General features: G+C 38.9%; 2 protein-coding genes across 2 annotated transcripts in view; one reads left to right on the top strand and one right to left on the bottom strand.

The window, feature by feature from the left end:
- The window catches only part of LOC136759096 (dynein axonemal heavy chain 6), a 95,329-nt gene that overhangs the window by 2,337 nt on the left and 65,557 nt on the right, over window positions 1–27,435 (bottom strand). The window contains exons 49-83 of the mRNA XM_066713932.1: window positions 26,875–26,975; window positions 26,334–26,524; window positions 25,535–25,663; window positions 24,659–24,799; window positions 24,321–24,488; window positions 23,840–24,010; window positions 22,737–22,904; window positions 22,403–22,477; window positions 21,822–22,019; window positions 20,995–21,153; window positions 19,620–19,811; window positions 19,089–19,270; window positions 18,805–18,913; window positions 18,514–18,639; window positions 18,097–18,191; window positions 17,687–17,846; window positions 17,184–17,315; window positions 11,720–11,815; window positions 10,718–10,858; window positions 10,068–10,283; window positions 9,504–9,734; window positions 8,640–8,761; window positions 7,920–8,164; window positions 6,765–7,204; window positions 6,296–6,494; window positions 5,489–5,698; window positions 5,142–5,260; window positions 4,330–4,486; window positions 3,753–3,963; window positions 2,891–2,993; window positions 2,352–2,576; window positions 1,324–1,518; window positions 929–1,128; window positions 481–626; window positions 90–286 (exon numbers count right to left, since the gene is read on the bottom strand). Coding sequence (XP_066570029.1) covers window positions 90–286; window positions 481–626; window positions 929–1,128; window positions 1,324–1,518; window positions 2,352–2,576; window positions 2,891–2,993; window positions 3,753–3,963; window positions 4,330–4,486; window positions 5,142–5,260; window positions 5,489–5,698; window positions 6,296–6,494; window positions 6,765–7,204; window positions 7,920–8,164; window positions 8,640–8,761; window positions 9,504–9,734; window positions 10,068–10,283; window positions 10,718–10,858; window positions 11,720–11,815; window positions 17,184–17,315; window positions 17,687–17,846; window positions 18,097–18,191; window positions 18,514–18,639; window positions 18,805–18,913; window positions 19,089–19,270; window positions 19,620–19,811; window positions 20,995–21,153; window positions 21,822–22,019; window positions 22,403–22,477; window positions 22,737–22,904; window positions 23,840–24,010; window positions 24,321–24,488; window positions 24,659–24,799; window positions 25,535–25,663; window positions 26,334–26,524; window positions 26,875–26,975 — 5,950 coding nt within the window. The remainder of the gene's footprint in view (window positions 1–89; window positions 287–480; window positions 627–928; window positions 1,129–1,323; window positions 1,519–2,351; window positions 2,577–2,890; window positions 2,994–3,752; window positions 3,964–4,329; window positions 4,487–5,141; window positions 5,261–5,488; window positions 5,699–6,295; window positions 6,495–6,764; window positions 7,205–7,919; window positions 8,165–8,639; window positions 8,762–9,503; window positions 9,735–10,067; window positions 10,284–10,717; window positions 10,859–11,719; window positions 11,816–17,183; window positions 17,316–17,686; window positions 17,847–18,096; window positions 18,192–18,513; window positions 18,640–18,804; window positions 18,914–19,088; window positions 19,271–19,619; window positions 19,812–20,994; window positions 21,154–21,821; window positions 22,020–22,402; window positions 22,478–22,736; window positions 22,905–23,839; window positions 24,011–24,320; window positions 24,489–24,658; window positions 24,800–25,534; window positions 25,664–26,333; window positions 26,525–26,874; window positions 26,976–27,435) is intronic.
- LOC136750325 (leucine-rich repeat-containing protein 15) lies at window positions 13,624–16,595 on the top strand. The gene is made up of 5 exons (XM_066705304.1): window positions 13,624–13,741; window positions 13,867–14,054; window positions 14,401–15,099; window positions 15,975–16,159; window positions 16,345–16,595. Exons 2-5 carry the CDS (start codon window positions 13,871–13,873, stop codon window positions 16,348–16,350), a joined length of 1,074 nt encoding a protein of 357 aa, XP_066561401.1. The 5' UTR covers window positions 13,624–13,741; window positions 13,867–13,870; the 3' UTR covers window positions 16,351–16,595.

The following is a 27,435-nucleotide window of genomic DNA, read 5'->3' on the forward strand; positions in this document are numbered from 1 at the left end:
ATCTAAACCCTCCAAAACAATTACGGACGTACATTTTTACCAGTCTGCAAGTCAGGCCCTGGGTTTAGACCGCTTTGTCAGTGTTTTACCTTCCACATCGTGGGGACCTTCATTGTGAGGAGGGAGCTGTACACCTCCTCCAGCCCCTCAGTCATGAGGACTTCTCCCCTCACAGCACGGCAGAACGAGTGCAGGGAGGTGTGCATCACCCGAAGCATGTGGTCAAAGCGGTCGATCTCTTGACACAGGATGACGAGCAAGGCAGAGTGAGCCAAACTGTCAGACCCTTCCCAAAACACAAGAACAGGATTGTTCCACAGGTTACCATTGGGTTCTTCCATGGTGAGGGAGATTACATTCATCAACTTCAGATGATACACATCTTAGTACATCATCGCCCAGCCACTGGAGAATTCATCACCACCATAGGATAATTAAGTATCCCAAACATTTTTCAACCTTAAATGAATGGAAGTGAACCTTGGTCAGCTGTGGCATGTCCTGTGATGAGAGTCCTGAGGCTCGTGCTGCGGTCTGCTGCCTCTTCAGTCTCCACAGTCTCAGGCAGTGTCTTCAGGATGTCAGCAGCCATCGCCAAGACCACCTCATCCTGGCTCTGCCCATCCCTGTCAAAAGCCAACGGGATGACTTCCAAAGCTTTCTACCAGGGACTGAACCTGGACTGTCTGAAGATGGACATGCTGCCTGTTTAGTTAAGTCTAACCTCTGTGTACTAAGCAACAGCCAGGCCAAATGTACAGTAACTCAGCTACAGTGCATTTGTTAGACTTTTTACTCTAATAATAATAATATAATCTGCTTGCTTGTTAATGTAAAACCCTTGTTGACTCTGGAGGAGCTCATAGAGAGGAGGGCAATCCACTGTAGATACCAGGCCAGTGCCGGCGGAAGGATAGTCAGAGCTCACCTGGCCGTGACTTCGCTGTGGCCCAGTCTGGGCTGCATGCTGACGATGGTGTGGAGCAGCTGCTGTGCCTGGCCCTGCAGGAGCACACTCTCCGCACTCAGGTCCATCCCCAGCACCACTGGAGCGTCTCTGTCAGGCAGGCTTTCAATATAGGACCTGCAGTCTGACAGGCTGCTCTCTGCAGAGATAGCCCGGTACACCTAGATTGAGACAGGTTAACAGCACATTACATTTTCCTAATGATTTAAGAAGCGGCTCTGAATTGGAGACACTGTGATTCTTCAATAATTCACTAAATAGTGTCTGCTCCTGTGGGTGACAGGTCTTTAAATGGGCTATTAGAGAAGACTGCTTATTTGTTCATGTTACGTAGGCATCGATGAGAAGAACTCTACCCCATCAGCAGAGTAGGCGTGGCTGTGCTGCAGGACACTGGGCGAGTAGAAGCTGTTCAGGATGCTGAGCAGACATCGGCGATCCCAGGGATCAGTGACACGGCCGCCATACACAATCTCCCCTGTGAGGAAGCGCAGTGCTGGCCAGGGCACCTCTGACCCCACAAGCAAAATCTCTAAGTTAAGCATAGCCACCTGCCAGAGGGAAAAATAACAAAGACAGAAGAAAGAAGTGTAATATTATAGAAAACACCATTAAATGTTGTCATGGTTTTCTTATGGAAGTGATGTACTCTGTGTGCTCAGAATCATGGCTGGAGGTTGTCTGAATTTTATGCAAGTACATAATGAGAGGAGGCTATCAGGCCCACCTTACTTGATTAGTTATTGATTCACAAAGCTCATTAATCTGCTTCTTGAATGATCACAGTGAATTGATTTCCACCAAACAGCCTGTTCCTTTGAATTTCAATACTACCCTTTACATGGGCAGCATCATCCTGCTGTTACAGAGTGTCTCTACAGAAGAGCTCAACTACTGACCATCAGTAGTCCTTTCTGATATCAGTCTACAGGTGCTGCTTTCATTAAGTTATTTATCAGTATCATTAGTTGTTGAAAACCCTGCAACTGTAATTGATTACTTATAAATTGGCAAAATTACCCATTGCCTAACTTTTTTATTTTTTTTTATTTTATCTTTGATGTTGAAAAAGCAAGGGGTGTTGGTAACAAGGGGTAATCCGTCTAATAGGATCACAGGAATCCAAGACTGAGAAGGAGATTATCCTGTTGAGAAAGAGGATTTCCTAGTTCATCTTTGGCCAATAATAGGAATGGAAATACACACAGTCATTGATCCAAGATGTTTTGTTATTGAGGTCGTTCTCAAAGATCCGACATGTTCCAACATAAGCCCTGTGTGTGTATTTATTTAAAACGTTTCTGTTAGTTTTATAAATTTGGGAGTCAGATGAAGCGACTCTGTGCCTGGGAAGTGTGTCGTGCTCGCTGCCCTAAGAGCTCACCTCCAGGTCTGATGACATGAATGTGTAGGGGATGTTCCAGCCCTGGGGGCCGTACTTCTTCCTCTCCAGAACAGCAGCATGGAAGAGACACAGGCTGAACAGCAGCGTCTTCCAGGCGGGGCCACAGCCAGGCTTCGCAAAGGTGCTTTCCGTCACCTGTCCAGTGCCGCCGCTGAACATGTGAAGCAGTTTGTTTTTAATGCCCTGAGGGGGCTCAACTGCAATCTGAAGAAGAGGATGCACTTAGTGTTTCCCTGCATGCTCAGCTGTGGATTACTTGCATTTAAAAAAAAAAAAAAGCACATCTCACCATTTACCAAAGAGTTAACAAGAATGGTTTGGTGTCCAGTGCCATCAGAGGATACACAATCAAGGAACTGTTAACAAGTTAGCCTTTCATTTCTAACATTTAAATCTAGATTATTTAAAAAATACTGGGAAATAAAATGTCCTACACATTCATTATGTCATAATATCTTTAAAATGTACCTAAATCAATCAATAAATAAATAAATAAATAAAAAATCATTAGGTTTCACCTTAATCCCCTTTTGCAGGATGAAAGCAGGAAATGTAGGGTCTGGTTTAGAGGAGAGCCACAGGCGGAACTGAGGATCAACATCAGATCCTTTCTGTCTTAACCTGTAATTAAAACAAAACGGTGTTACTGGGATTTCCGTTCAGACAGAAGTGCTGCAATGGAAAATTAGCACATTTACACCTTTTTGGCAACCAGTTTAAAATCATTATATAGAAAGGCAGGTTCTTCGCTTTGGCAGAATAATTAGCCTGTATGAGATGTTTATGAAGGCACATTCTGGGTTACACTGTTACAATGATTTATATATATATGTTTTTATATTTTTAAAACTGGAGTCAAAGAGCTGCATTGCAAGTGTTGAGACAGGACAAATGAAGAGCTTGGAGAGAGAAATCATTTGCAAACAATGGTGAGAAAATCTTCAATGGTTTACCACTAGAATAACTGATCTCCTACCCAGAACAAGAGCAATGTTTCAGATTAAAGTGAAGCCAAATCACAATTCACACTTATTTAATCTGTATCATCAAACACCCACATATCAGACAATGTCAGCAGAAATCCTGAGCGCAGTAAATTCACCTGGAATTAAGACTGGAGAAGGAATTAAGAACTGACCCATCTTTAGCTGATTTCAATGAAGTGAAAAGGAAGAATATATTAATGATTTTACTGGACAGGGCACTGGAATTTGTCTGTTATCTACATTGACGCCAGTGGGGGAGGGGAGGAGCAAAGATTGGACTATGGTCCGAGTTCTAAACGTCTTTATCCCAAATGTGAAAGATGGTCCATGTGCTGCTTCAAGCAGCCTGCACAGAGAGCACTGGGGAAGGGAGGCACTGAGCAGCAGGACTCACGAGCTGACGAGCGATTGCAGCCGGGGCATGAAGGAGGCGGCCAGGTGGCAGTTCTGCAGGAATACCCAGTGGCCTTGGCGGACCTGCGCCCTGGAGATGAGCTCCTCAGCCCGCAGGCCCTGTCCCTGTCCCAGCGAGACCATGTCCAGGTGCAGCGCGCCCCCCGACACCTCCTGTGACAGCCGCAGCAGCTGAGAGGCAGGGTCCATCCCTGCTTCGAAACAACCAATCAGCGCACTTTGTCCCTACAAATACATCTAACTATGTTTTCTTTCTTGTAAAAGTTCTCTTGCTATCATATTGTAGTTTGTCCTTCACAGGAATTAAATCAGTGGCCTCTCCCCCCTTCCTACTGCCCAGCTGAATTACCTGTTTTGCCAGGTTTTTGGGAAAATGCAGTTAAATACAGCTAAATGCTTAAACATCATCCCATAATGACACATAAATATTAGCATGATTGTCTATTACATGAACACTTTTGTATCATAATGTATTTCATTAAAAGTCTGACAAGATGATTGGATTGGATTTTGCAGTTGCCATGTATAAGTGGTAGAAAGCTAGGTGCACATCTTACCTGGAGACAAGAGAAATATGAGTGGGCTGTTTGCAGTGGATTTTTCATACACCTTTCTCATGGTGATCTTCCCACTCTCCAGGTATTTGGAGCCAATCTTTTCAACTACAAAGTCTTTTACAGCTGCATTCAAACACTCTGCTTTCAGAATTTTAATCTGACAAAAGGGAACAAAACAGTATCGAACTGATTCCTGTACATTTGTAAAGGGCAGTTCCAATGTTTGTTACTGTATGCATGCTTTCCAGATCAATGATCTGTGAATGCACCAGAATACAGGGAACTTAACCAGAGTAAACATGAGTAGCATTGTGAGGTGGGTGGTATGTTGTTTGCTTTAGAAATTATTGACTTAAATACACAATACAGTCATTTCAATTTTTGTAATTCTTATACCCACATCGTGCCCAGAGATATTCTGATAAAAAAAACCTAGTTTAATCTGACAATTGCTAGAGTAAAGGTATTTTGAATTGTAAATAAAACTGTTGTAAATCCAAGACTGAGTAAGTCACGGCACTTCCATATCTCAAATAGTTTTTATAATCTTTTTTGGCATCTCATTTGTTCTTTTTTCTTTCAAATACCATATGTGGACTTATAAAAAAAAAAAAAATGCAATTTATATATTGATGCAGCAAGTTTCTCCAGGTGGACTTAAGTTGTTTTCCTGGAAGAGAACAATTGGCAAACCCTTTTATACTTCTCAATGATGATACCACCCACACCATCTCTACTGTCTCATTAATTCTTTATGTTTGTTGAACAATCGAGGGATAGAATTGTAGACATGTATAAAACAGCATGCTAACCAGAATGAGTTTTTGAAATGCTGAGAGGCCCTCCCATTTAAAGACTGTGATACACAGGGGTTGTCTCTCCTCCTCAGCTGGCACAGAAGTATTTGAAACCATCTGAATGTCTTTGGCAACTGGAACACAAATGGTTAATACAATTACATATAATTATTTAATTATATCTTCAATGTTTAGTTGCCTCCATTGATTATTTAAACACTACAAAACTATTAATATATTTTTCCATATCCTCATACGGTTAAAGAATTTCGGGTTTATTTTGGGTAAGGCATAGCATTTATCTTGTATTTACGGATAGTTCCGTGTATAGCTGAAGACTGCATTTTTGCTATTTAACTTACTTGGCTGTGAAGTGGTATTATTAATGTAAGGTTTGCACATAAAATGATACAGGTTTTTAGCTTTGAAGAAAGATGTCCATTGAGGTTTGTTATTCTGGAGGGATGTGCACAGCATCGAGAACGCTGTGAGATGAGTGCTGAGGTACTGGCACTGCTTCCAGATGCTGTGAGAAAGCCAGGGACTGCAGGGACAATCTTCCACAGACACACCTGAAGACGGAAGACAGTTACCAGGAATTGTTTTGCCACAAATGCTTAAAATGGTTATCAATAAGCTAATGTACCTTAATAAACAACTTTGGCAGACAAAGTAAAACAGAAATGAAACCTTTCTGAACAGTCCTTCATATTTTATGACTGCTATTGATAGACTACTTTATATCTGTAAGTACCAGCTTTGAGCACTAGGTGTCAGAAGTAGACTAAAGTCAATGATTCCTGATCTAATTAAGAATAAAAGCTAACAGCCCTGAAATTGTTGCAGGGTTAAGTTACACTGCCATTCATTTAAAATGGAAATGTCAATTAAAAACTTACATTTATGTAAATTATGCTATCAGTTTCTTCCTGACATAATTGCTGTTGGAATCAAACTATGGTAACACCATATCAGAGATGTTGTAAATGGTTTAAACATCAGGATTATATAAAAACAAAAATCTCCAGTGTTGTCACGCATTTAAATGCTTTAAATCATGCTGTCTGCAAGTACAACAACTGTACATGTTTTTTTAAACTAATCCCATCTATTCTCTTGACAGCGGCACTAGCATGTGGTTTGAAGAAGTCATTCCCAGTGGCCTTTACCGTCTCTGTGCTCCACTTTCTTTACATCCATCGTGCAAGCTAAGACAGACGAATGTAAGAATATCTTCCACTCATTCTCTGGCAGCAGTTCCAGGCTTTCCACCAACATGCTGTCATTGTGATTAGCCCTCATGATGCCGGCGCACACCATGAAAGAGAAACACAGCTGGTGATCAGCAAACAGTGCGAGAGACACCTCCTAGAAGCAAGAAAACAACAACAAATACACATAATAATAAAAACATTAGGACTTTTCAGAAGGGTACATGCTGGGCACTGTAAGTATTTTTGTATATACAAAACCCTGATACCTCTTTTATCTTTATGAATGTTGATTCCCACCAAAGAGGTTATTCTAATACACACACAGACATGTATTGCACTGAAAAAAAAAAAATATATACATATATATTAAACTGTGACATTATATGTGAATTTGTGCTTTCATTTACAATCTGTAAATAATGACCTTGTATATGCTTTCAGCTAATGTGTCCATCATCTTCCGCAGCTGGAGATGTAGGTCTGCTGTGTCAGAGCCACTCCTCTCAGCATTGCGTGACGTTCTCCTCATGCTCCGAGCGCTGAGAGGCCGCAGGGTGCCAGACACTGGTTCAGAGCAGTCAAGTAAAGGACATTCCTGCCTACAGGTGGCATCCTGGATTGCTTTTACAAACACTTCATTGAACCACTCCAGTGAAAACTGGTACATGTAGTTGATCTGAACCAAATCTGCCAGCACGAAGTACAGCAGGGCGCCCCGCTGGGCCACTGGGAGGTACTTTTTGCGCACCTTGTCAATCTCCCTCTCGGTTGCCTCTGACACTTGTATCCGATTTAAAATTTCCTTTGATGTGACTCTGGATTTTCTCAGATTATCAATGAGGTCTTGGTCATCCAGTATGTGTCCTTAAACAAAACATCCAAAACAATCCTGCTCATTACAACTGACTGCTGCCTTTATAACCCTGCAGAGACTGGCAGGTCTATTACATGCAATAGAATTATTCAGCATTTTTCCCTTTTACCAAACTAAATGCCACCGGAACACCAAGAATAAAATAATGAAAGTGTTTCAGGAAATATTTGGGGGTGGAGGTTTTCCCAAAAGACAAAAGTGTTGTATGGGATGAGGACAATACACAACTATTTAGAATGCACTTAGTCACATTGCGAAGATTATTATTTTTTTTAATATAGATGTCACTGTTCACTTATTTAATTGCTTAAGTGGAGGTTTACAGACTTAAGAAACACTCAATAATGCCTCATGGCCTGCGGTGCAGCTCCACAGCCTTGTAGGCCCAGATAGCACACACACACATTATTTTACCACTGCACCACTGTTCCTCAGGGATTTATACCCATGGAGGCAGTGCCAGTTTCTATGGTTGCAGACAATTGAATTCCCATGTTTTGGTAACCAAACACCCTACTGAAGGGCACAACTGTGCTGTAATGTTGGCTACTGATTCCTTTACACAACCCTTGAACTGTATGTTGGACTGTGCACCTCAGTGTGTGTACAGCACACCTTTCTGCTTTGTGAAGATGTTCTCTGTTGGCCTGCTGGGACTAAACCTGAGCCCTGTAACCCAGCTCAGGCTGCCCTCAGCACTCTTACCCTCGGTGCTCTGCAGCAGGAGCAGGGAGCGGCTCTCCAACTGGCGGAGCAGGAAGAGGTCGGCGGTGACGCTGTGCAGGAGCTGGAAGTGCTGCTGCTCCAGCTGGGGGTGCTGCAGTGACACCACACTGGACAGCAGCTGCTCCTGGAGGCCCTCAGACGTCACCGAGAAGTTAATCAGCTTGACGAGATTACACACAGCAGGCAAGAAATGGGGGTTTGGCAGCCATGTAGTCAAATACAGTCTGGAACAAAGACAGAGACGTACAAAGCTGGTAATTTCTGCTTCTTGATTGTAATACATATGTATAAGGACAATGATGAATCAATAACATGTTTATTTGGTAATAGAATCATCTAGAGAAACAGGTGACAGAGGACTGCTTGTGTGGTGCACTCAATACAGAGGACCCCCGGATCCAGTGACAGCGCTGAGTCCTGAGAAGAATGTGTGTAGACACTTATAGGGATATATATGGGATACAATGGAAGAAGCACTGAATATTGATTGGCTACTGAACAATCAACAATATAGATAATACATAATGTCCTGCCAAGGCATGAACATAAAATGAAATGAAAGGAGGCAATTATGCCCATCTTTGTTTGGCTGCTCGTGATGCATTGATCCTGGAATCCATTCCAGCCTTCTGCAGAAGGATTCAGAGAAATCAGCTAACGTGGGGCGGCTTGTAGGGTAAATCTGTACTGTAGTCTAACCTGAAATTGTGGTTGTACTCTATTTGAGTGTCTCCGATCTTGATAAGGTCCTGTCCACCTCGTGAACTAATATTCTTGACTAGCACTGGTCGAAGAGCTGGGTCAAGTCCTTCACCTACATCCTTATTCAGGGAAGAAAAAAGACAAGAAACCAATAGCATGCATTCTATGTGATTCTTTGTCCTCACACTGGTTTCCTAATAAAAAAATATTTTTCACCGATCCCACTTACAACAATTTTCTTCTTACAGCTCTTCTTGTCAGTTGAAAGTAGTTTTATAAATTAGAGAGTAATCAGAGAGTAAAACAGGCCTGTACATTAGAACTGTCCACCAAGCACAACAACACTCACCACATCGGGGCTCCATTAGGGCTCATTCAGGTACTGGAGCACAGAGCAATCCTTACTGGGTGCATTGCTCATTTTATGAACAGTTATTAATGATAAGAACAATAAGTGCAGCAACAGCAATAATTATTCATAAAATGACATACATAAAAAATAGAACCAATCTTCTTATAAGTTATTTTATGAGTCATACAAATCAATTAAAAGGAAGGCATTTGAACAGCAAATGCAATATAATCTATACTACTAAATACAAATCATATCATTACATGTTACAGTTTCATACTGTTTTGTATTCAGAATAGATTCTCTGTACATACAGTACTAATGCACAAGATAAATTGTTATGTTCAGGAGAAAAGGTACATGTCTTACTGCTTGTGTGCTGCACTCAATTAAAAAAAACGATTTTCTCCCACCATAAACGATTTCTATGATCTCAATGAAACTGTGGTTCCTGCACAGCCAGTGTCTCCGAGCAGAGCAGGAAAAGCCCTGTGACTGAATTCCACTACCTGTATGAGAACCGGTTCTCCTAATCGGATTGCAGTCTCCACAGTTCTCATGTAGTTGGGGTCAGAAGCAAACACTTTGTGCAGCTTCTTTCCTTCCATGCAGCAGATCCAATTATTAGCTTGCCCTTGAGGATCAATGAGCAGGGGCCAGCAGTGTGCACTCTTAACAATGATCGCGTTCTCCGTGGAGGTCTGGTCTGGGGGAAGGCCTTCATTCTGCCAGTGCCGAACCTGATAACATTGAGAGCGGGAGCGACGGCTGATAAGGTGCAGATTCTGCCACAGACATAGGGCAAGAGACCATAAAACGAGAGGCAACACGGCTGCAGTCTTCTGAGGAGTGATTGTATCTGTACCAGGATCTCTAATTGCTAGTTTCTTTAGATTTCAGAAGATGTTTCTTCAAAAGTGCAGAAGTGCCTTTTCTTATTACATCAGTTTTCTTTCTCTTGTCTCACCGGTAATAGTTGCTTTGGGGGTATTATCTAAAATGTGTCTACGATATGATATTGATACATATTTTAATAGCCATGGTTTGGCTTAATGAATAGCATGAGCTCTCACCTGATTTTTCTCCATCACTGCAGTGGTAAGTGTGTATGCAGGAGACACAGGCACACCCATTGTGTTGCAGAATCCCAGCCATGTGTGTAGCAGTGTCCGCCTGTATCCAGCGGTGAAACCTCCAAAATACGTAACGCATGCAGCCGAGATCATCACATCACCCACAATACCCTGCAGTTTACTCTCCAAGTCGCTCACCGATTTCTCCCAGCGACCCTAAAGAGGAATAAAAAAAGAACATACAAATTCAAATGGGCATGTTACAATTAGTTAAAGCAATTTTTATATAGAATCTCCTGTAGAAGTGGTTTAGTTTTACTGCCAAGGACACACATGACTGTTAGAAACTGTGCCCCAGAACATGATATAAAATGGCAGTCACTCCATTGTTACTCCGTTTAAAATGAAAGCTTTGGAAAGCTGTCTAAGAGTTGTGCTAATACAACTACAATCAGGCATTGACATACACAAAAAAGGATGCTTCCTTGATTCATCACACCTTTTATTAACTCAAACCCAATGGTATTTTTAAAATCCCAAAATACTTAATTGGAATATATCAACAGAACTTTTCAATAGTACACAGCACACAGTATATAGCTCTTATTCTCAGTACTATGTATCTGCTGTAGTTCATGATTACATTTTACCTTTTCATCTGCCAGTGCAGATATTAAAACAGAGGCTCTCTGCAGCCTCTGTGTGGTCAGCTCTCTTCGTTCTGCCAGTTCTTTCTTCCCAGCAACGCTTGCATTGTAACGTTGTTGTAAAGTGAGCCTGTGTTCCTCAATCTATAAAGCAGAGCAGTCACTCAGAAACAGCATCAAAGACAGACAGACAACAAACTCCTGCTTTTCTTAAACTGGCAATAAATCAAAAACAGCTTTCAACTATTCCTCATTGTGTGGTACCACTTGATCATTCTGATCAATAAAAATGATAACTGCTTCCTTAAATGATAAAGTTGACACATATACATAGAAGCAAGGATGTGCAGCATACTTCATAAGGTTCTGCTATTTGCTTCAATGAAACAATTATTTTAAAAGAGAGTTTCTTATAGTAAAATAGTCTATTAAAAGATAGAAAGGTTCTGAAACACTGTAGTCAGGGAAGGAATAAAACATGAATAATTTCTTAATTAAATTATTAAATTAAAATAAAGCAAAGTACTGAAGACAAAGAATTACCATTTATTTATTTATGAAGTCCAGGGCAATTGCCTCATCACATTGTCAAGGCAGACACAAGTGAACTGATCAGCCATCAGCCCTTACATCAGCCTGTATAAAGTTTTGATGTGTCATTTCTCACCCTGTCATTGCCAGAGTCCACCAGTTACAGAGCAATCTGGAGTATTGAGTAAATGAGTGTGTATCACATGACTGGTTCAGGTGAGATATTTTGGGGGATTTAAATTAATCCACAACATCTAGACCTCAGTGAGCTACACAGTTGACCCAGTCTCCACACATGGCAGTTATACCCCTGCCTCTGATTCTATGAATTACAGCTTTCCCACAACTGCAACAAAAGTGATTATTTCACATAATTATCACAATCATTCCTGGAGTATATCTATGGGGGTAGATTCTGTAAAGGGTATTTTGTGAGCATGTAAACCGTGGGATATGAAAAGTGGAAAATCCTACCTTTGTCAGACTTTTTTGTTTTTCCTTCAGTTTCCACTGAGCTCTTGCCAGGGCTTCTTGTGCCACTTCTACCTTTTTCTGTTTGGGCTCAATCATCTAATAGAAAATTAACAGTTTAGAACATGTTTAAACTATTATAAAGAGTTTAAGATGAAATCCTTTAAAGTATGGAAGAATATAATTTACAGTGTGTTTTTATTGAATTATTTAAACAGCCATAGGATAATATGTCTTAATTTTAATAAAACAACATACAGCTAACTGTGTGTTCCAAAAAGATAAATATTGCATATTTAATATTGCCCACAGAAGTGAGCCAAGAGATATTACATTTAACCAAGATGAGTTTAAAACAAATTAGAGTGATTTACAATTCTGTAAAACAGGAGCACCAGTATATCTGCTATATTAATAAAAAATCCACTTTCGAACATGTCCTTTTTTTTAAGCAAGCTTTCCTCTATTAATTCACAGCTATGGTGTCATAAGGGAATTCCTTTTTCTCCTAATAATGGACCTTTTGTGCATCACTGAGAATTAACAGAGTGAAAAATTCTGCTTTTTGCAGTCCAAGGTTTACATAAAGGCACATTTTGTATACATAAATAACATTTCATCCATGGTGTGATAAATCTTAGTTATCAGTGCACACAGGGTGATTCATGCATCATGCAATATTGGTAAAGTATTTTGAGAAACATAGGGTAGTTGGAAGATGATATGCTTGATAAAAATGTAAAGGACAAAGACACTCTGTGATGCTTCATTGCATCAGCAGGAGGATGTTCAGTAATGTCAGAGTTTAATCAGATCTGAACTACCTTTGTTCCCTTAGCCTTCAAAGTTTGCTGCAGTATATCACTTTTCTTGTAATAAGCTCACAAAAATAACACTTGCAGGTATGATCTAATGACTGTGGACACCTCGACCTTGTCTATCTATCAATGTATCCCATCCATGTTCCTGGCAATATGTTGTAAGGGATGAAAACAAGTAGTGTCATGGAGGAATATCAAATGCTGAAGACGTCATCCATACTGGTGTTTTGTCTTAATATTGATTGAAAAATCAGTCTTCGTGAGGACTCTCTGTGTTGGTCTTGTTATTGACTGTCTTGGGGTCAAACGTGTTTTCTTTTTTACTTTACCAAGGGTGTCAGCTTCCCCACTTATAATCTAATGGAGTGGTTCAGTTATTCCGCTTCCTGTTGATCTTGAAACAAGCCTCTGTCCGGACACTTACTACATGAACAACTAGTATTATGATCCTTTTCGCCACAAAACAAAATAAGTCCAGTTCATTCTATAACAATGTAAGCTTCGACATTCTTAACAAGTCTCTTTTAGATTTGACAACTGAGGGGTTGAAGGATTCCTGACTCTTTAAAGCTGAACAATGCTCAGGTGACCAAACACCCCTGCATCCCTGTCAGCTTTCACAACGCTCTGAAGATATTACCTGATTCATAGATCACTCTCAGTATTTTGCTGACACAGTGCTGAACTGTGGTGCTTTTGTAAGATTCACAGACATCACCTATCATCTAGCTTGACACTCCAGAAGCCAAGGACATCAATCTGAATGAACATCATTATAAGCCTCTCCAAGTCAAACAACCTCAAAGCCAAAGCCACCTTTTAAAATATTTGCTTTCAGCTTCCAGACATAAGTGTTCAGTTTGACAAAGAGATGCAAGTCAACATGTTGTGAGGTAACGGATATGACAGCCCACATTTCTCACAAACCATGAAGTATATTTTGTCCATAATCTGTTCATGTCATTTTTCTCCAAAAACTGTTTCAAAACCATTTTTCCTGCTATGCTAAATTTGGACTTGTACTGCTGCTAGGCAGGCTAGTTACTTTGGCTCAGGTGCTCATTCTCACAAGTAGATACAAGGCAGTGAAACTGATACACCTTTATACAAGCAACACAGATTCCGCAGAAAAGCCAGTGCTCAGTTTGAGAAGGAATCGGAAATCGCTGATATCACATCTTTGATAAACTTTGCAGTTTTCACGGTAAGATACATTTAAAACTATATTACATTATAAATTATACACACACACACACACACACATATAGACATATATATGTATGCTATTAACATATATTTGTATTTTGGGGACTATTGTAACACCTGAAGGAAAATGCTGTTACCGATTGTGCTGGTGATGTGCATTGCCTGTGTGTCTGAGGGTGCAGACAGATGTCCAGGTGCATGTGAATGCTCTCACAGGGTCAGTGCTGAGAGAACAGAGATGGACTGCCACAAGAAAGGGCTGATTTCTATCCCACCCAATCTACCCCACGATTCATGGATCCTCAAAATGGGTATGTTTTTTTAAATGAGTTGAACGTAAAGTTAAAAAAACAACAACTTTCATATCCATTTTTATTTACATTTGGAAGAGATTAACTAGATTATTTATGAGACATAGTAATAAACAAAAAAACAAATAAGAAAAACAACTTTTTCCCCTATATTTTATACTGAAATCTCTCCATGAACCATTTGTTTTTTACTTTTTCATCAGTCATATTCATTATCCAATGTCTTATTTTTTCAAATACCTAAAAAAAAGCTAATTCATTGACTCCCGATCTTTGTGATATTCATACCAATATTGATTCTGTTTGTTCTATGATTTTAAGATTCTACTCATTGCCTCTTTTTAAGGTGAAAACCTTTTACAAGACCTACCAGCAAATGCTATAAAATCAATCCCAAAACTTGAAAGTATAAATCTAGAACTCAATGCAATCCAAGCAATCCATCCTCTGGCTTTTTCAGGGGCCAGGAGGCTCATGCTATTGAACTTGTATGGCAACCAGATATCAAAACTACCTCTGAAAGGCTTCCAAGAGCTCATCAATCTGCGCTTCCTCATGCTGGGACAGAACCACATTACTACACTCAAACCTGGATTGTTTGTTGGCCTCAGGAATCTCTCAGACTTGGATCTACCGGTAAACTCCCTCACCACCATTCCCCCAAATGTATTCAAGCCCCTAACAGCATTAAAGGTCTTGGATCTGGCCTTCAACAAGATTGGGGTAGTTTCTCCCAAAGCTTTCATTGGTCTGGGAGAGGTCCAGTTTCTCAACCTGGATAACAACAACATCAGGAACCTCTCGGCTGGGACCTTGAGACCTTTGATCAAACTGGAAATGCTGGTGTTGGACAACAATCAGATTTCAACAGTGACTGCTGCAATGTTTGAGGGCTTATCCGAAATGCAAGAGCTGTACATGAGAAATAATGAAATTGACATTCTGCCTGAAGATGTATTCAAACACATGCCCAAGCTCACACAGGTTGCACTAAGTGGAAACAGGCTGAAGACTATTGAAGGCAATTTACTTACTAAGCTGCCAGGTATGCACATTTTTTGTACACTCTAATAAAGTGTCAATTTTACAGCTGAATTATAGAATACATTATATGAACAGAACATAAAGTTTCATTATACTCAGTTTTCTGCTACTCATTTTTCGCATGATAGAAATAGACCCGTAAGAGTGAAACTACACAGAAAGTATTTTTAAAATAATGTTTTCAATTTAGCATGATGTTCAAGACATAGAGCTTACATTACACATAAGCAAAATTGGTATTAACTCTAAATCTAAGGCAAACACTTACTTATAGATAATGTGATTGCTTCTGAATTCTGTTTCACATCACAACAATAGAAACAATTCTTAATGCATTTTATAAAACACTGTCACCTCAGCTTCTGAGATAGGTCCATATACCCAGGACCTGTATAGAATCATATAACATATTCGAAAAAATCAAGAAGATAAGAAAGATGATGATGAAGGAGAAAATAAAGAAGATAAGAGTTTTCCAACCGTATGACTAGTGAGACAGGTTATTTGATCATATATAAGTTTTAGTGCATTTATTTTGTTTTATGAATGTCCTTTTCCTTAGACTGACATTTTCAATCAGATAAAAACAGAAAGGTGTTAAACATTTGTTTTCTAGACATTTTGGATATCACTATTCCTTGCTTTAATGTGGGAAACATTAATATTGCCTACCTAGTTTTTAATTAATTGTCACTGCTGGTAAATATCATCCTAGCATGTACCAAACAACCCTGGACAATGTTATAAGTTAGTAAAATGTGGTTATAACTTGTATTGTCTGATAAGAGTATAACATTTTATTGATTTCACTCACAGAAATGTAAAGAACACATTCAAACAAGGTATTGGAATTAATTATTTTTCTAATATTTTCAGACCTTAAAGATGTATACCTGCATGATAACCCTTGGGCATGTGACTGCAACATGAAGTCTTTTGTTGACTGGATGACCCAGACCACAGCCAATCTATCGCCGTTTGAAGCTCTGAAGTGCACAACTCCCCCAGAACACAAGGACAAAACCCTCAGCTCACTCAAAGCTGAGCATTTAAAATGCAAGGTGTGAAACCAACAGGAACATGTGAACTTTCACTTGTATATGACTGCAGTGTAGTTTGGTTTTCCTTTCTATATGTATAAGAAGTACCAATCTGGGAAATCATCAATCAGGGTATTGAAGGATAATTTAGAAGCTTAAAATTAATTATTTGATTCTTCCCTTGAAAATGTTTTTGTAATTCATAGGATTAATCCTTGAACAGAATATCAAGAAGAAATGCTGTATTGAGGAATACTGCCTGCACTGCTTTGACAGGAGTCTTCCCCTTGTCACCCAGCTGTTCCTTAAACCTCCATTCTACAGGCTCCTGGAAAGCCTTGCTGTTATCTGTTTGTTGGTATTTACCCAAAACATGGTCTATCAGGGGTGCCATTTATTAGGTCCTAAAATGCAGCTGCCATTCACAAAAATAAATAAACTGTAGTAAAAACTGTTACCTGAAATAAGTGTTCTTTTGTGGCTTTTCATTTATTTATTATGCTTCATATTTTACTGACATAAACCGATTAGCCCAGATAATGTTATTAGCAGAATCTGATAGCTGATGCTGTATATAGGTCAAACTCATTTATATAACGATGAAGCAATGCAAATGTCTGCACGCTTATTACACATAGTGCATGCTACATTTGACACCGTCCTATATTCTTGGGGACTTAATATACTGTGTTATTTTCTTCTGATTATGCATATCAAGAATTTGTCATGATACATGTATATCTTTTTGGAAGCACTATCTTTGCTTTACAAAGCTTTGTTAATCCAAGAGAACTGCTATGGCCTCTTATATAATACAACAAATTGCATTCTTTCAAACTTTAAAAACTTTAAAACCTTTGAAGCAGCCATTGTTTTTCAAATGATGATATCTTGTAACATTTGTTGCGCTGTTTATCATAGTCTCAACTGATACTTTTTACTCTTGAAAATCGTGTATACTGTTGTATGCAGTTAGGCCTATATCTCTATCCCTATATCTTTCATACAATTCAAGGATATTTAAATAATAAACTGCCAGACGTACCTTATGCACTTCATGATAATGTTCCAGAGCCAAAACCCAAAGACACATGGACTGACATGCAACAGACACTAAGCCAACCTTTTCAGGGGTGAAGTCTGGATTTTGGGAATATCTTCGTAGCTTCAAAAATACCTATAACAGATTGAAATAGTAAACAAAACAGCAACAGTATGATTAACTCAATGTTTGCATATACATGTACAATTCCAGTTGGATTAAAACAAAAGATTGAGGCTGTTGAAAGTGGGATGTGTCCCAGCAAAAGTAACACAAATTCTTTCTTATAAAATCATGAAAGTATAGTGCAGGATGTATAAGAATGCTGACTATACCAAATGGGAAACAGTCAAGCTATGAAAATGAAGGAGACATTTGGGCTAGCTGATGACTCCATGTGTATCCTATGCAATGCGCAGAAGTGATGAAGAACACTTGGATCATCTTTAAAAGGTGTGAGGTAAACACTGCACCTGTACCACACCTAGAAGGCTGTGTCTCATTACCTTCTCAGGCAAGCTGTCTTTATCAAGGCTAACAAGTCGCTTAAGGAAGCCAGGGTCTCCCAGCAGCCGTTTAGCCGTGCTCCAGTCAGGCTTCTGCTGCAGCAGGATACACACTGCATGCATCACAGTCAGGACCAAATCAGGGGGACTGGTATAAACTCTGTTCAAATAAAGGAAACATAACAGTGCATTTTATGCAAAGTAAGCAAGTGAATTAAAGTAAAAGGCAGGCCTGGCATTTTGATTTTGCGCTCACTCTGAATGCAGTGCTTCCAGCTGGAGAATTCTCCACTGTCAGTCCACCTCAACATAGATGTGTCATTCAAGCAGGAGGGTTACATGTCTCAGACTGGTGTTACATGTCTCAGACTGATGTTATTACAAATAAAGCACAGCTCTTGCACATGTACCTGATTTCTGAGATGTCTGATTTTTCTAGGGCATCCAGAGCAGAGACTGCTTTCTCCACCATTGGCATGACTGCATTCAAATCAGCTGTGGCTTGCTGTACCAGATACAAAATTGCATTTTTATTTCTTCCTTTTCTTAAAAATGAGGAACGCTCATCCCAGACTCATCTTGAAACATTACCTTTTGTCTATTCTACAAAACAGAGGCTAATGTATAAGGCATCCTTAGCTGTGGATTCCTCTGTATTATATTAGCTAATTCATATGCCAAAAAAATGAAACACACAATCACAAAAAATAAAATGCAGTTTTTGGCATTGTTTGTCAGTCAGCTGTCGTCAGCCTGTTGGACGCCTGTAAACATTAATTTCTCAACAACACAAAGACACCTGTTGGATGAAAGGAATGGAAATGTACCTCTGCATATTCCCGAACAATTCTAGTTTCTTCTTTCATTATATCTTCTTCCATTTTGACAATAGCCCGGACCTGCTCCACTGCCTCGGAGTCCTTTTTCAGTTTGTCCATCAGGACTTCAATATCCTGACATGGATACACAGTTCCATGCATTTTAACATGTGCAGTTTTATTTCATTAACAGTGTGATTGTAGACTCTTGTACAAAATAATACAAAAATAATACATGAACAACATTAAATTAATAGTCTCAGAAACAAACAACAGATATTTTGCTGAAACAAACTTCACCTGAGACTTTTCTTCAATCTTGGGACCCAAGGCCACCAGCTCGTCTTGCATTACTCTGACCAGGGCTGCGGCCTCAGATAAGGTGGACAGTCCATTGTTAAATCGATCCCTTTTGGAGAAGAGAGAGTTAGTAGGAATGAGTACAGCTGCACAGCTGGACACTAGTCACACTGTGAGACTGGTAGAGAGAGATGTGTTAAGATGGCCTCCATTGACTTTATTACATCTCATTTCACATGCCAAAGAGTTTCTGTAATCTGTAATGGATTGACTTCATTACTAACCTTATATTGTGAATCTTAGTTTTCTCAGTTTGGGACATTCTGGAGAATGTGTCTATGAACTCCAGGAAACTGCTGGGAGTTACATAATAATGCCTCCTCATCTCCTCCCAGTACTGGGCCACAGCAAGAGACACACTGTGGTGGACATCCACACACACCTGAGCGACACCATCCTGCAGACCCTGAAAGGCAAGGAAGGATGTGTAGGCAAGGTTCTGAATATACAACAGACATGTCACTCACAGTTTATGGAGTGAAACAGAGTGCAGGCTGAGTATGAAATTAAATGTTATTAAAGGGTGTGGGGGTATGATTTTGAAAACAAAGTTAATTACAAAATGAAATAAATAAACTATAGTAACTTTTCAAATGTATGTTTTGACATGAACTTACTTGAGAAACATAATCTGAAAAGCAGAAGGAAAAATAAATGAAGTGTATATACCCCCCATGTATTATCTTGAAGATGGATCTCTGTAACCATCTCAAACACTAAGATTGTCTCAGTGTATAGATTGGCAACGATTATACCTTGTGTTTGTCACGCAGGTCCATGGAGTGAATGTAGATTTCGGCCACTCTGAGCAGGGCATCTCTGGTCCACTCACTGTACCAGTCTATAGTGCAGCAGTTGAGCAGAGCCGGGTGCACACGGCAGTACTGGCGCAGAGTGGCCCCCGCCGGGCTGGATGCCACAGCGATGTGAAGTCTCTGCCGCACTTGCTGAAACAGTCATTTAAAAAAAACATTAGTCACTGCTTTTATTGACTAGTTTTAGGGCAGAGCCATGGCTAAAGAAATGGAATACGTTTTTGTTTTTTTATCTTGTAAGTTTTTGGTGTGGAAGAGGTGGCATCCCTCTCAAATGTGCCCTTTGAAAAGTCTCACGAGAAAGAATAAAAGAAAAAAGAAAAGGATCATGTTGGCTTTTCCGTTTCCTATGAATATGTGCTGACGTTCAGAGAAAGTTCAAGTGAAAGTGGACCTTTTTACTATACAAACTTAAAATGTTAAACAAGTAAAATACAAAATAAAGGTATGACAATACAGGTAAATACACTGAGTCAGTGTGACATTTCAATTCTATTTTGTAAAACTGATTTTGATAAATAGCAATGAGCTTCTTGTTCACGTACATATGGCAATGTGTGCAGCTCTATAAAGAAAAGTGTTGAACAATACTAAGATGGTATCAAAATCAAGCCATGACAGTCCATGTTTGCCTTATTTAAGGGCAACATTTGTTACACATGATTGCCCACTATACTACTTTCATCTGGCTCTGACAATTGTGCCAGTGATCGACATTGGGCCCAAAAAATTTAAATATTTCGGCTTCACAAATACATTGGCAGTTAAAATGCTGAAGATGGAAATACATTCTCAGTAGGCTGTCTCACTAAAAGGCTTGGAGAAAAATAATCTTCCCAATGACTTAAATAAATCCATTGCCTGATATCTGTGGAAAAAAGAGAAACTGCTGGGATCATCTTGTGTATATCTGGGGAAAGCTGAAGAGATAAGGGGGGGCTAAGGAGTGTATGTTACATCAACATCCAGCTATTAAAAACTACCTTTTCACAGGACAATTATTTATCTATTAAAGTTGAATAGATGTCTGGGTATTTCTTAAACGACAGACTCTTCTGTGATCTTTAAGACTGAATACTTCCATTCTGCATGTGTCATACCTCCCTGCTATTGTGCAAGACACAAAGGACCTGTAGATAAGGCAGAGAGGTAAAAATATAGCTGAATATAATTCGGTAGATTATCTTGGTTTTGCTAACAAATGCAAGTTTTGAATACAAGTAAGAAACATGTACAATAAATCTGCAGACATTTAGTGTTCACTGAAAGACTGCCTTTTGCTTTAACTTAGATAAGCAGCCTAAAAACATCATACCTTCAGGAAAAATGCATACAGTTCTTCTCTGCTGTCATTGACAGACCCTTCTGCAACTGTGTTGAGCTGAACAGCAATTCCATCAATCTCTTCATTGTCAAACAAGCCAGGCACCTCACCAGAGTTCACAATGCAGTTTATGTCCTCAAGGAAGGAGTCCTTTGAGGGTAATAACAGAAATGTGATCTGTAATTTCAAACATCTGAAAAAAAAAACATCTGAAGGAAACACAAACTAGATATGTTTAACTTGATGAGCAAATACTGAAAACACAAAAGAAGTGCAGTGTGTCCCATAGGTTCAGCACAAACCAAAGTCTACAGACATCTTCAGTTTCTGGATCACACAGCTGCTGTAATATTCAGAACTATACCTATCATATGTAGAATGCAGAAAGGTACAGACTTTCTTCTTACACACTGAATGCCAGTTTATTGTATGTGACTGCCTTTGCATTTGGACATTTTGAAATGAAACCCCTAGTTTCTTCTGTGAAATCCTCTTATCCCCAGTGCATACCAGTGTATATTATTAAGCAAATTAAGTAAATAAGGCTGAGATTTAATCCTTGATTTTTGTCATCCTGTCCATCAAATCACAGCATCTTACAGTCAGGTTCATTACAGAATTCATAAATAATTGAAATACCCTTCTGACCTTGTAATGCTTTGATGTGTGCACTTATTACTGGTCCTTTCAATTTGAAAATATATTGTATATGTATCTATATGAAATAGGCTGCATCTGCATTTAAAGCTGGTACGTATGTAATGAAGTTTAGAAAGACATTTAATCAGTTTCCTATCCTTTTGTATTCAACCACCTACCTCAACTATGTCTGAATCTGTGATGAGAAGCACGGTGTTTTGTCTGTGAAGTCCTGTCTGCTTGAAGACCTTTTTCAGATCCTCGCGGAAGTCGGGGTGGCTGTAACTACGGGACACAGCCAGCCTATAGAGGTGGCAGCCTGAAATGTAGCAGGCCAGTGATGCACAGGTGACTTTTCCTGTGCCGTCCAGTCCAAGCTGGGCAGAGAGACAACGAGAAGGTGAGCTGAGATAAAGGTGATGGAACAGGTAACATTGTGGGTATGAACGACCCATCCTGCACTTCAGGGCAGAGGCCTGAACCCCATGAGCCACTCAGGACTCCAGCCCCATCTTAATTTCAGCCTGAAAAACTCATGAGAACAAAAGACGCTAAACTGTGACAGATTGTGGTGAACTAACAAAAGCTAAATTTTCTTCACCAGGCCTCGGTATCAGTTCTATGATCACTATTAACATTACAGAGAATATTGACAAGATAACGTGGAGAAACAAAAGTTGAAGATAAAAAAAAAAAAAAACTAAAAATGTGAGATAGAAGTATTTGATTTTAACATATAAAACTCAGCTTTCTTCCATACCAGCATCATATGTCCTCCTGGTTGTCTGAACACCCTGGCAGCTCTAGTAATGTGCTGCACTGCCTCTTTGAAGAACATGTATATGACTCATTAACCATCAAAGGAAAAACTCTGTATATAAATAAATCCATACATTATATGTGTGATACAAACTGGAGTAATGAAATAAATACTTAATTGAAAAATACTTAAACTGCAATTTCTTTGGTGGTAAATATATATACATATACACAAGGAAAAGGGAGAGGGAATACAGGTTAGGATGTCACCATGTCAAGCACTTAAACACTTTAAAATGACTTAATAGTCACTAATCTATCCTTTAAAACAATACCTGTGAGTTTCCACTGCTGCTTCTGATGTGATATTCTTCCAAGACTGTCTGTAGTTTCCTTTGATCTGCAATTTGTTTATATATTCTGCGTGTAGCTGGGACGTTCATGTCCACAAAATCTCCAAATATAATGGGTTCTTTCATCAGGTTTTCAACTGGCCAAGAGACCTTAAATATATACAAAGATAAGTTGAAAAGCAAACATGTTCTATTTATTTTAAATTAAAATATTCTTAACAATTCAATATTATTGGAAACAATGCACAATTGCTAGCATTTTGAGTGTTGTAGAATAAGAAAATATGATTGCACCCACATCTTTCCAGTGTGAATAACCTATCTGGCAATGCTCAAATGACATAAATATGTAAACATCCGCTCCCAGTGACAAATATGCAGGTTATTTTAAGTTCACTATTACACTGAGCTGTTACTTCCATCAAAGGCAAGAGTTAGAGCTTAAATGCTCCCGTTATCGTCTTAAGAAACATGAATTATGGAAATAGGTATCATACTTCATGATTAATCTCATTGAATATTCTATAGGGGAGTTGCATGTCACACAGTTAACATACTATAATGGTAAAAGTCATTAATCTTTACCCTTATAAGTCTGTTCATAAATCTTACAGCTCTGCTGAATTTATTAAAATTAATGCAATTCCACTATGTCTTTCAAATTATTCTTTTTATCATAAAATAATCCTAAAGCTACAGAGAAAAAAAGTCGACATACCCCTGTCATCAAAGTTAGGCATTCCCACAAATATATATTTATGAAACTGTTCTAAGTGGTAAACTCTGAACCAGTTTTGCTTACTCACTAAGTTCTTATTTTTTATGTGTAGACATGAAAGGAACAAAATGTGGAAAGCCTTAGATACATTTGATTGTCACGTTATTTTACATGTATTTATTTATTTACATATTTAATTAGGGGGCGTAATAAACTTTTTCATGTTAAAGACACTGGAGATAAGACTTTATTTTAGCCCTAATATTTGCTTTGGCACAAGAACAAAGATATTTGCTTTTCATTTCATCTCAAGAGTTATTTATCTATTATAAATAAAACTCATTATTTCAAGGCTGTGGAAAATTACCTTAAAATAGTTATGGAGTTCTCTGGATAGAACCCGATGAAACAATTCTCTGTCCTGATCATTAACCAGGCGGTCGTGGAACACACGAGTGGCCTCATGCACAAACAGCTGGGCCGCAGCTTCCCTGGAAATCAGCTCTGACTCGTGGGCTTGCTGTAGACCTTGAATGACCTGAAACAACAACCACCTTCAGCTAAGACTGTAGGAACAAAGTCATGTAGCATTCAATTAAATTAGGCTGTATGAAGTATGTTTCAACGGAATGTAAATGGATACAACTGAAATGGAATTTTCAGAAATGCATTTTTAAGTGCCCACGATGCCTATAAAAGCAAATGTATTCATAATTAATACATTTAACATGAAGTAAACCATCTATTTTAATCATTGCCTTTTGGTTTTTGACATTTAGATTACATAATACTATACTTATTCATGGTGACATAGAATACTTGTTGGAAATGTGAATAAAATTGCTTACCTTGGAGAGGTCTCTGAGATTGAAAGTGTAGTGATATTTTGTTGGCGTGGGCAGCAGGCTTTGACACATCTCCTGATAGACAGCAATAGAAGCGGAAACCAGTGGGGCCCTGCACTTTTGCACTTCGGCCACAAAGTCACGGCTCCCCAGGAATCGCCCGAGCTGGACCTGATGGGAATGGAATCTTTAGCGGTCTGAACAAGCCACTTGATTGGCCAGAAAAGACACAGCTTTTGATGGTTACTCTTTTCACTGTTATGAGCACCTACTAAATCACACAGGATGCCTCCCGCCGAGACATAAATAAAGGATTCTAATGAAAAAGGAGGTCATATCACCTGGAAGATGTGCTGCAGGGACTGCACGGATGGATGCGGCAGAGCTATGACGGAGAAATGTCTCAGAAGACGTGTGCTGATGTCATGCCGCCCACCTCCAGGTGGAGCACAGGCAGCAAATAATGTCACATCTTCAATATTCTGCAGACGAATACACTGACAATTAGAAGGGCTTTTTTGGGGGTCTTGAACTTCAGTAGTAAACCGATCCTCTCTATGTAACAGAAGACAGGAGATGAGCCATGCCTGCTCTGTGTTCCTCATTAGAAACAGGGATAACATTTATTTTTAAACCTGTTTCTCAGTCTGCAGTCTTTGAAATCAGAAATGCAAATGCTGAACATTTTTGCTGAACACAGCATAAAATACTGCTGCCCATCAGCTACTGTGATGAACACATGAGACAGTAGAGATATTCACCAATATTTCAGTGGAGCAGACCTTTTCAATACAATTGTAATGGCCAAAGACTTCAGTACATCGATACAGAAATCCATGCAGAAGCCAATTATGTGCAATTCCACATGTTCCCACCAGATGTCATCAATCTGTTTAAGGTCCAGATTTCTGCACACAATTACATGCTCTTATCTATTAAATCAGTGAACAGTACAATAAAATGACCATCACACATTTTAAAGAATAATAAAACAACCATCAACATCAGCAGCACATAAAGTAAAACATCTTTAACATATTTTTTTAATACATAACTTTCTCCGACAAACTATTAAGTTTAGCCCACATATTTGAATATTTTCTTCTAAAAGCAAAAACCTCCATCATATTTCACATGTACTATTCAGGTTTCTAGAAAAACAAAAAACAAAACAGATCAGATTTCCCAACACCAAGTAACACAACACACTCAATTACCCTCCAGGTGAGGTTCTTGGTGTCAAAGACTCCTTGAAGCTCCAAGAACTGCCGAATGAGCTCCAGTGGAGGCTGGGCTCCATACTCATCTGGGACTGGCATATTCACATCATCTACAAAGACCAAGACCTTGAAAGAGTACATTCAGATTACTTCACAAACCAAAACAGAAATGTATTATGGATTCAATTGAAACTAGTTAGGATGGTAAGATTATTATTATTATTATTATTATTATTATTATTATTATTATTATTAGCAAAAGGCAACCAGATCACCTGCGTAATTATTTTCTACACAAAAAAAATACAACAAACATGTTTTTTTTTTTCTTTGACTGGAAACCTGACCAATCAGATACACTGGCTGAAACCCACTGGCTGTGACTGATCACTTTTCCTCACTGCAATCCATCACTCTTACAGTCACACATGGGTGACGCACAACAAAGTAAGTCCCAAAGTACCATGTGACCTTACTCATTCAGGCTTTTATTCTCATTCTAGGGACTATGGAACTGCAGGGTTTCCTCCAACAGATAGCTGGTTAAGTTTGCAGTATCTTGAGACTTAACTGCAAAGGATATTTAGATAAGACAGGTAGAACTATAGATTTCATAGTAATTCAAAAAAATTTACATTTCATATATTTAGGCTCAATATATATTTTTCATATTTTTTTAAGTAAATAAACCACATAAATTCCTCTCTATATTTGAAAACGTTTCAATGAAGTACATGTACATTTATATGCCATGAAATAATTATGAATGCACTTATTAACACTGTGAATTTCATACTCTTTTGTCTTTCGGAGCTCCGAGATTGTCTTTGCGTTTCTTGACAAGTTTCTGTAAGATATGGGCCTGTATCTGGGCAGAGCTGGTTCGAGCAGTACACTGGAAAATGGAAGCCATTATACGTCCAGAAGTACTGTTAACACTATGCGTTCTGTTCAATGGATCCAGAGATGGACTTCTCAAGACAGCATCTGAAGGGATACAGCCCCCAAGCACCACAAAAGAGAAAAAACAAAACGTACAAACACCACAACAAAATAGTTCAGGGTCAAAGATAATATCGTGTTCTTATATTTCACTTTTTGGTGTCAAAGTTTTTTTTTTTTTTTTAAAGAACAGTTATATCAATTAATTTCAGCCAATAAACCCATTACAGCATTATATATCTAAAGCAATATAACATCTAATTCTCACAGAAAGCAAACAGCCCTGGCCCAGTCATTCTGAATCTTTATCTATTACAGATTATTTAGTGTAATTAACAAGACAGTGCTTTCTGCTCTAGATGTTCCTGCAATGTCTTATTTTTTCTCATTGTTACCATGGTAACCTTTACTCGTTGACGAATCTCCTGTGGTTGGTTTGTTCCTTCTCGTATCTCCCAGGAAGCCAGCAGTCAGGGAACTAACATCCTCCATCAAGCTGTTACAAACATAAACATAACCATTCTAAATGAGACCTCTTATACTTTATGGACTTTAAAACAAAAATTAACAATTATCTTTGAGACAGAGGGCAGAAGAATACTCAGTACAGGTTTCCATAAAAGTCAAGCACATCTAAGTAAGAGAGCTGTGCAAATGTAATTTCAGCAAATGTTTAGTACTGGATTTAAAAATTTGAACTGCAGGTTATGAATCTAAAACGTTCTGCAGAGAACTGGAAAGAACCCAAGTGAGGAAGGAATTAAGTTCTGTAGAAGATTATTTACTGTAAGCACCAAAAGTATTGTGGAGAAGCAATTAAAAATAACACTAGGAACAGTAACAGCTAGGAAAAGTGGGCAGTGTGAGGAAGATTGACAGGTTGAGTGTATGGATGCTGTAAAGTAAGTAATGAAAAAGAAATCCTCTGCCAGATAGGTCACCAACACAGACTGAAA

Source organism: Amia ocellicauda, chromosome 1 (assembly GCF_036373705.1).
Source record: "Amia ocellicauda isolate fAmiCal2 chromosome 1, fAmiCal2.hap1, whole genome shotgun sequence".
NCBI classification, from domain to species: Eukaryota; Metazoa; Chordata; class Actinopteri; order Amiiformes; family Amiidae; genus Amia; species Amia ocellicauda.